Below are 9,703 nucleotides of genomic sequence, written 5' to 3'. Positions count from 1 at the left end.
CACACACACACACACACACACACACACACACACACACACACACACACACACACACACACACACAAAAGCATTGTCTGCTTCCGCTTTTTGCCGCCTCAGAGATAACCCTTTTAGTTTCATCCAGGTGACTACCTTCATTACACCTCTTTGAGCTTACGCTTAAGACATGAAGTTGTGGGTTTTTGTGTCATTCCAATGTCTGATTGTGGTAATAACGCTGCTCTTCAGCACATTTAACGAGCTACATTTTAGCTTAGGTAAGCAGATAAAAACACACATACCAGGACAGCCAGCAAATCTTTATGCTTTGGGGACAAAAATAGGAAAAATAGAGTTGTTACATAAATAATTAATATTAGAAAAAGGCATAAGAAACAATTTATTCAATACTCTGATGTAGATGTGGATGACTTCATGTGGCCTTTTTTCCTGTCTGAACAAGCTGCCTTTAACATTCCTGAACTTCCCTCATTCTTTAAGACAACCAAACACACACACATGAACACACACACAACACTCACACCCACACACACGTTTGTTTTTACATCCCCAAGGGCACCGTGGATTGACTTCCATTCGTTTTCTGGTAATTTTATAGCTTAACCCTGACCTTTGCCCTAAACCTTACCACCCAGTATATACCTAAACCTAGTCTAAACTCTATTCACATCTTAGTCCTAAATCAAACCCCTGACCCACCAACAGTATTTTCCACCAATGGGGACTAGGCTTTCATCTCCATTAGGAACAGTGGATCCTCATCAGCCTGAGTGTACTGGGAAAATGGTCAAAAATTGCCCCCACCATGTAACAAAAACAAACACATCCTTGTACTTTCATCAAACTTAGGACTTTATTGACTTCCATTAATTTTGCAACCGCATTTATGCCTAAGTCAGACCTTTTCCCTAACCCTAACCATTATTAGTCTATTTCTGACCATAAAATTAACCTAAACGTAATTCACACCTTACCTCTAAACCTAACTAGTAGAGCTGCAAAAACGTTAGGACCTGGAAAAGATTCCTACTTCCCACAAATGACCTCACTTTGTTGGGAAATACTGTGAAAGTGGTCCTCTGTTTGTAGTAAATGCCACTACACATACACACAAACACACCTACGCACACACTTTTGTGTTTCCTGTGTAAGGAGGGAAGTTCATATGTCACATTTTCTTGTTAACCTTCCATAAAGACACTGGGATTTCCCCTTAAGTGCCACCAAAGTGTTTTGTGAGTCTTGTTCCGCTTTGATTCAAATGATAAACCCTGAGGGTATAAAACTTATCAGCACATCTTTCCCTTCTTCCTCCCTTTTTCCCCTCTCAGCCAGTCACTTGTGCTCTGATTGCTCTCTATCACAATGTCTCCTTCCTCTCTCTTTCCTCACTCTCATGCACACAGACGCTTGTTCAGTTTGCCGTGCTAGCAGACTGCACAAAGAGCGTTTGTCTCACTGAGTCACATCGTCAATCACTCCTTTTCTTCCATGCTTTCTCTTTCCCCCTCTCTGTGTCTCTGTGACTCTTCTTTCATTTGCATTCTTTTGCTCTTACATGTCTCGCCTAGTTTACGTTATCTTTGCTCATTGTGACGATGCGTTTCTTCTGGAGTTCTACCCAATTAGCGTTTCTTAATTTTTTTTGTTGCGTAAAAAAAGCAAAGAGAAATAATGTGCCAAACAGCATGCAGACATGGTTGCCTATGTGGCCCAGTTTTTTTAAACAATGTGTGGCTGTTTGCTCTTTGATTGGCACACATTTGGCCTGCACGCTTTTAGAATACTACTCAGACAGGCGATGGGTTTTCAGGGAGCACAGTAGAAAAATGCACAGAGGGTTTCCACATCCAGCTGAAAAGCCACGTCTTACAAAGGAGAAGCAATGGACAAGCACAAATTTTGTTTGGTTGGACAATCTTTGGTTTTTCAAAATTTAGGGGTCCCACGGATTGACATGAGATCTGATAATTTCTGAGTCTGAATAAAAGTGCTTATAAACAATATAGACTTAGAATTAGGGCTGGGCGATATGGCGAAAAACGTATGAGCGTTTCATCCATCCATCATCTTCTGCTTTATCCAAAGTCGGGTCACGGGGGCAGCAGCTTGAGCAGGGAAGCCCAAACCTCTCTTTCCCCAGCCACCTCTTCCAGCATTCTGAGAGGGATCCTGGGTCTTCCTCGGGGTCTCCTCCGAGTTGAACATGCCTGAAGCACCTTGGTAAATGGTAAATGGTACTGAACTTATAGAGCGCTTTTCAAGTTCCTCCGGACCCCAAAGCGCTTTACACTAACAGGCATTCACCCATTCACACTCACATTCACACACTGATGATGGCAAACTACCAGTTTCCTGTGCAGAGGGTCCGGCGCCACCGGACCCTCTGACCACCATCAGTAGGCAAGGTGGGTCAAAGTGTCTTGCCCAAGGACACAACGACTGAGACGGCGGGATGGGGGATCGAACCAGCGACCTTCCAGTTCCAGGACGACTCCCCTAACCACTCCGCCACAGCTGCCAACAACCTTCCTAGGGAGGCGTTCAGGTGGCATCCTTACTAGATGCCCAAACCACCTCAACTGGCTCCTCTCGTTGTGGAGGAGCAGCGGCTCTACTCTGAGTCTCTCCCAGATAACTGAACTTCTTACCCTATCTCTAAGGGAGAGACCAGCTACCATGCGGAGAAAATTCATTTCGACCGCTTGTATCCATGATCTTGTTCTTTCAGTCACTATCCAAAGTTTGTGACCATAGGTGAGACTACGTTTTTCATGTGGGTCGACGTCGATAATTGTTGGTTAGTTTTAGACAACATCGGTCTAACTCTTGTCAAACTTAAAATATCTGAAATTTTTCCAAAACTGGCGACGCGACCTTTCCTCTTTTATCTACAATTTCCTCTTGAGCTGTTGCATCATTTTCTCCTTTCATTAGACATCATTCTGTTTTATTTTTAAGCAGTTATGAGGCATGGTGGAGAAACATAAAACTGCTGCTGCGTGTTACTCCACAGATTTTTTGCTAGCTTACCTTGTTTAGCTGCAGGCTTTTAGCTACTTGGGTGTCATATTGACACCCTCTTTAGTTTTTAGATGCCTCATTTCAGTGTAACAGCATCCTAAATCAATAATTAATTTCGTATTAACCCTACAATGGTTGACCGGTCCACCGAGATATCGCTCAAATGTGTCGACAAGAGAGAAAAAGAAACCCCATTTCAAAATGTTGAAGCGAAGATTTGTCATCTATCAATAAATAGCTTGAAGCTTTTATTTTGAAGTTGAATCTGTTTAGCTGAAAGGTCCTAGCTTATTTTATCAAAGTTACAACAGTTGAATATTTTGATATTTTTTTGGACATGTTTTCTATTGATATTGAAAATGTTTTTATTGCGATATACTGTATATCGCTATTGAATTATCACTCAGCCCCACTTATAATGGCCAGTAAGTCCAGACTATATAAACTATTTACCATTTCATCCCTTGCTTCGTCTACTTCACCATACTCTTATACTTGATTTTCATATACTTGATTTTGCATATGAAGAATAAAATAAGGCCAAATGAAAGGTGTAGATTGAGTTTTATTTAGGGAACACTTCAGATTGAGTGTTAAAAGTATTTTGTTTGCAAAAAAAATCCTGACAAATCTAAACAATATAATATGGAATAACTCCAGAAAATATAATTATTTCTTACAAAGCAGCATTAATTCAAATAGTACTCTTCCTCCTCAAGAATGAGTAGGAAAGCTCACTCAAGTGACCAGAGATGACAACTGTTTAAGCCGGTTTTGACAGCAATAGACGGTACACACACACACACATACACACACACTCTGAGTTCTTCTAAAGGGCTGCCATGGTCAACATGTCAACTGTCAGCTATCATTCCCTCACACATGCTGTGCTGTAAAACTGTGTCAGCAGGGCAAAACGGAGCAGTGGACAAAAACAGGAACTGTGTGTGTGTGTTGTCCTCCACTGGGAGCTCTGGAGCTACACACTCACAATTTAAGCCTCCTGCTCTGAGTTGCAGGATCAGGTGTGAATTTCTGCTCCACTTGTGGTCCCACAGTTTATCCTCTCGCCTGGCTCACACTCTTAGGAAGCGATGCGATATTAATGAAGGACTGGATCAATTATTTCTCACTTTTTGCTTCCTTTCAACCTGCTCTAGACTCTTTTTTTTTGGTTTCTTTCTCTACCATTAGTGTGATGTTGCACATTCTGGATTGCATCAATATCACCAAAATAATTTAACTGCATTTTTGTCATATTTTTAGGTCCAGTTATTTGGATAGGGTATAATAAAAGGAAATCTCATGTTTTCATGTAGATACCGTTCTGATTTTAATAACCACTGCACGTGTGTTACACTACTAGTAATTATAGTTACACTATTCTTGTCATTTTCCATCCCCATGTCTCAGTAAGGCCATTAAAAGAAAAATGACTAACATTTGACTTAATCACTTAAACAGACTGATGAAGCTAATAATGTTACATATATTTCACTGGTACAAGCCAGTGAAAAGCACCTTATAAAGTGGTTACATGTTATTTTTAATGGGCGAGCTATTAAACTTTGCTTTGCTGCTGCAAAGAGGTCTTGTAGGAAAACATGAGTCCAAAAGCATTTATCAGCTTAATTTCTTAAACATGTTCTCCATGAGGTTGGAACCATATTAAATAAGCCTGAACATGGACGATTTTCAGATGAATTTTAAATTAGTGAAATATTTCTGCAGCAATGAGGGCGTTTTTAAATAATTTAAGATGTCTGTGGTGGGAAAAGTGGAATCGGCACTTTTCATTGCTCCCTCTCTGACCTTTCAGCGGGGAGCAGCGATACAACTTTTCTCAGACGTGCGAGCTGAGTAACACACCGAGCAGCTAGTTCATTTGTCGTTTCCTGTGCTTTTCTGCAGAAGTCGGATCATGGCCAAGTGCTGCTGGACTTTGTATTTAAGCACCTGGAGCTGACCGAGAGAGACTACTTTGGCCTTCACTTGGCTGATGACACCTCAGATTCACCGGTTAGTTGCCTGCTTTAAGTATCTGTGTGTGTTAGAATGACCTTAACAAAGTTAGATAAGTTACATAAGTATGTTTGTATATGTGTATATAAATACACACACACACACACACAGTGGTGTGAAAAAGTGTTTGCCCTCTTTCTGGTTTCGTATTATTTTACTTGTTTGTCACACTTACATATTTGTGATAATCAAACAAATTGAAACCTGAGACAAAGATAACACAAGTGAACACAAAATGCAGTTCATAAATGAAGGTCTTTATTATTAAGAGGAAATTAAAAACAAAAATACAAGATCCTGTGTGAAAAAGTTAATGGACCCCTAAACCTAATTGGGTTAGCAATTAGCAGCAACAACTGCAATCTAGCGTTTGTAATAAWTGGCGATGAGTCTTTTACAGCGCTGCAGAGGAATCTTGGACTGCTCATTCATCATTGCAGGATTGTTGCATTTCAGCCACACTGGAGGAGGTTTTCTGAGCATGAACCACCTTTTTAACGTCATGCCACAGCAGCTCAATTTGATCTAGGTCAATACTTTGCAGGGGTAGACATAAGGATATTTTTCAGGTTGTCCAGCAGACAACCTGTTGACAAAATCTGTTTGTCTGCCAAAATGTTTGGTTGTCCTTTCGTAAAAATGCCAAAAAACCTCAAGAAACAATATAATTTAAATAGTATATTGTACTGTAAAGTTTACTGTATACAAATGTTCTGAGTTAGCCAGGTTGACAGTTTCCGGAGCTGCTTGAGTTGAACTTCTTCGTTCTCCTCCTCATCCATCAGACTTCACTAAGAGAGGCACGCACAGAGTATTTAAGGCTCAGGGATTAAACCAGCAAAAGATATTCTGACTGAAAGTTTTCTACACCTAGAGGTTGCCCCCTAAACCACCCAATACCACATTCATGATCTTCGTTCTGCACACAGCTCAAAGGATTTCATGTAAAGTGGAGTATATGACCTTAGTAAAAGTGCACAGTTTAGCGTTCTCTAATGAAGTGTGGAAGATGTAAGAATTTAACCTGCAATATTTTGATTTTTAAGATAGATGACATTCTGCAAAGGAGAACTTTAATTTATATTGTTTTTTTTTCTTGGTTGTCGACCAGACAATCAGGAGGCAGGATCTGGTTGTCCAAAACGAAAATATTTGTCTCGGACATTCTAAATAACGGTTTTGTCGACCCCTGCTTTGATTAGGCCACTCCAAAGTGTTAAATGTGTTTCTTAAGCCGTTCAGAGGTGGATTTGATGGTGTGTTTTGGATCATTGTCCTGCTGCAGAACCCAAGTGATTTTCTGCTTGAGGTCACGAAGAGATGGCCAGGTATTCTTCTTCAGGGGTTTTTGCTAGACAGCTGAATTCATGGTTCAGTCTACCACAGCAAGTCTTCCAGGTCTTGATGCAGCAAAACAGCCCCAGACCATCACACTACCACCACCTTATTTTACTGTTACCTTTTTTGAAAAGGTGTGTTACATCAACGCCAGGTGTAATGTGACCTACACCTTCCAAAAAGTTCAACTTTTGTTTCATCAGGTATTGGTTGACTAGGTTGGGGATCATGAAGATGTTTTCTGGCAAAACTGAAACAAAGCTTTTTGTTCTTTTCGCTCAGTAGTGGTTTTCGTCTTGGATCTCTGCCATGCAATCCATTTGTTTCTGTGTCTTTTTTCATAGTGGAGGCATGAACACTGACTTTAACTGAAGCAAGTGAGGCTGCAGTTTGTTGGATGTTGTGGGGTCTTTTGTGACCTCTTGAGTCCTCTGCACTCCTGGGGGTAATTTTGGTTGGCCGGCGGCGACCGCTGGAAAGGGTCACCACTGTTTTGTGCTTTCACCATTTGTGGACAATGGCTCTCACTTTGGTTCGCTGGAGTCTCAAATCTTTAGAAATGGATTTATAACCTTTTCCAGACTAGAGCTCAATAAAACTCAGCTGATCATTCCACAGAGTGCCTTCACTCTTGGACCACGTATTTCTGTCTTTGTTAAATAAATATTTYCATAACACTTAGTTTCTCATTTGTTCCTGAGTTTATTTTATTTATTTTAACATGATGTCTAGCATTTCAGGATGTTTCAGTCTACTTTATTTTGTCAAGCAGGTCATATTTAAGTGTTTTCTTGATTGAGAACAGGTGTGGAATTAATCAGGCCTGGGTGTGGCTAGGGAAATTAAACTCAGCTTTCCAAAGATGTGATAAACCACAGGAGGGCTTTTATTTTTTCACTCAAGGTCCTGTATGATTCGATTTCTTTTCCCCTTAAATAATAAAGACCCTAATTTACCAACTGCATTTTGTGTTTACTTGTTTTTTTTTTTTGGTGATCTAAAACATTTTTGGTGTGGCAAACATAAAAGAATAAGAAATCAGGAAGGGGACAAACACTTTTTCCACGTGTATATACACCAAAACATACAATTATTTATATAGAAGAGTAAATGACAGGAACCAACATCTTTACAGTTCAGTTTGATTGTCTGTATTGGTTTCCATTTCCTGACAGGTTTCTGTGTTTGTGTTTGTGACCACTGGTGAATAATTTAAGCTGTGTGTGTTCATGCTTTATGGTGAGCGACTCTTAAATGTGTCTCGATCAATATTTTACAGCGCTGGCTGGATCCCAATAAGCCAATCAGAAAACAGTTAAAAAGTAAGTGACATCCACAACACACTGCCTTAACTTCTCCACCGCCTTAGAACAAAACAGAAACACTCACCCCCACAAAAAAATAAAATAAAATAAAAAATTCATTCAACTCCAGTTTGGTTGAGACAGCAGTCTGTAGAAACAATTAACAATCCACACATTCACCTCCAGCAAAAGTCTACAGTCCAAACTGCCATTTACTATTCTGAATTTTCCTCAAGCGATGATTAAACTTTCCTTCAACTCTGCTCTTTTTTTGATAATGAGTAAAAGAGTTTGTAACATGAACAATTAAGGAGTAGTTCGAGTGAAGCCAGTACTTGTCCCCCAGCAATGATTGAACTGTGCTTCAACCCGGTTTTCTTGCCGGTTGATTGAATCAGTTAGTGAAAATACCAKTAGAGGTTTTATTTTTTTATATATATACAGTGTGTAGATGGAGGCTGATCTGAGGTATAAATACAGATTTTAAGATTACACTTGAGGTTTTATAGTAACTTTTATAGCACTTTTATAGGACTTTTATATAAGTTCATACCATTTACTGTTTATACTGTATTAAACAATGAATTTGTTAGGCACTGAAATGTTTCATAAATGTTTATAATCATTATTACAGGAGGGTCTCCACATAACTTGAGCTTCAGAGTCAAATTTTTTGTGACTGACCCGGGTAAACTTCAGGAAGAATACACACGGTAAGATTTGTTCTGATGATGCCGTGATTGGAGTGTTGTACGAGGTGTTGCCTCTTTTTGTTTTTATATCACTTCATCTTCATCACAAATGAAAAATATAATATTGGCAGCCAAGTGAGATACGACCTTGCCATGAGGTTTGTATAAAAATCCTTGTTAAATATTATAGGACAGTTTTGCTTTAAAAATATATTATTGCAAATGAGCTGATTCTTTCATATATTATCTGAATTCCCTGTTTTGTCTCCTCTTAGGTACCTATATTTTCTTCAGCTTAAACAAGATATATTAACTGGAAGGTGAGTTTGCCATCCATTGTAAATTTGATGTTTAAACATATGAATCTATTCTGGCTTGTAAATCCAAGACAGGACTGCCTTCACACATGAGCAAATACAAGCCATACGTTCTTTAAAGGGGAACTGCATCATTTTAAATATCTACTGAAATCAACTCTGTGTTTTTCTGTTTATTGTTGGTTAATTTTTATTTGTTCCTGGTGCTTCCAGATTGCCCTGTCCTCACAACACGGCTGCCCTGCTGGCATCCTATGCAGTTCAGTGTAAGTAGTGCTCCCCGGATACTCTCATTGCACATAACAATGGAGAGGCGATTCATTAGGGCTCGCTTTAGCTGTGCACTGTTAAATGTAATGACTGTGGTTGCTGGGGTGCATTTATAGCTGCTGCTCAGAAGCCACGGCGATTCCATTTCAACTATGGGGTGATATTTTACAATCGGTAGCATAAATATTGTATGAGATGTTTGGTTTTATTTTATTTGTTTCCACAAGTCAATCTTGTAATGGTGAAATAATGTTCTGAGGCAAATCAATAGAAGAAAGGTTTTACTTAACTGCTCAGATGGTTAGTTTAAAAAACACTGGCTTATGGTGTCTTCTTTTTTTTTAGTGGCTGCTCAGATTTTTATGGGTAATGCTTACATTTGATACAGTTTCTAATAAATAGTTTACCCCACAGTAGATGAAAATTGGTTTATTCGAGCATAAATTGTCCGAACCTCACTTTATTGATTCAGGTTGCAATAATAAACAAAAATAAAGGTAATACATGTCAGAACAACAAAACCTCTAAAGCAAGGGTGTCCAAGCTTTTTCCCCTAAAGGGTCAAAATTAAAATCTATTCAAGGGCTGCGGGCCAAATGCAATAATATAATACATGAAATGCAAATATATGTTTAGTGAAGTCATTCTAGGAGCTATGCTGTCTGGGGCTTTATGCCCCTGGTAGGGTCACCCATGGCAGACAGGTCCTAGGTGAGGAACCAGACAAAGCGCAGCC

The 9,703-nt window shown here is 39.4% G+C and overlaps 1 protein-coding gene across 1 annotated transcript in view; it reads left to right on the top strand.

Moving 5' to 3' along the window:
- Window positions 1–9,703, top strand: part of ptpn4a (protein tyrosine phosphatase non-receptor type 4a) — a 95,782-nt gene that overhangs the window by 45,055 nt on the left and 41,024 nt on the right. Inside the window, exons 3-7 of the mRNA XM_014021733.1 lie at window positions 4,936–5,043; window positions 7,664–7,706; window positions 8,323–8,401; window positions 8,656–8,700; window positions 8,911–8,963. Coding sequence (XP_013877187.1) covers window positions 4,936–5,043; window positions 7,664–7,706; window positions 8,323–8,401; window positions 8,656–8,700; window positions 8,911–8,963 — 328 coding nt within the window. The remainder of the gene's footprint in view (window positions 1–4,935; window positions 5,044–7,663; window positions 7,707–8,322; window positions 8,402–8,655; window positions 8,701–8,910; window positions 8,964–9,703) is intronic.

This window comes from Austrofundulus limnaeus, unplaced genomic scaffold (assembly GCF_001266775.1).
Source record: "Austrofundulus limnaeus strain Quisiro unplaced genomic scaffold, Austrofundulus_limnaeus-1.0 Scaffold303, whole genome shotgun sequence".
NCBI classification, from domain to species: Eukaryota; Metazoa; Chordata; class Actinopteri; order Cyprinodontiformes; family Rivulidae; genus Austrofundulus; species Austrofundulus limnaeus.
This window is presented reverse-complemented; position numbering and strand designations above follow the sequence as displayed.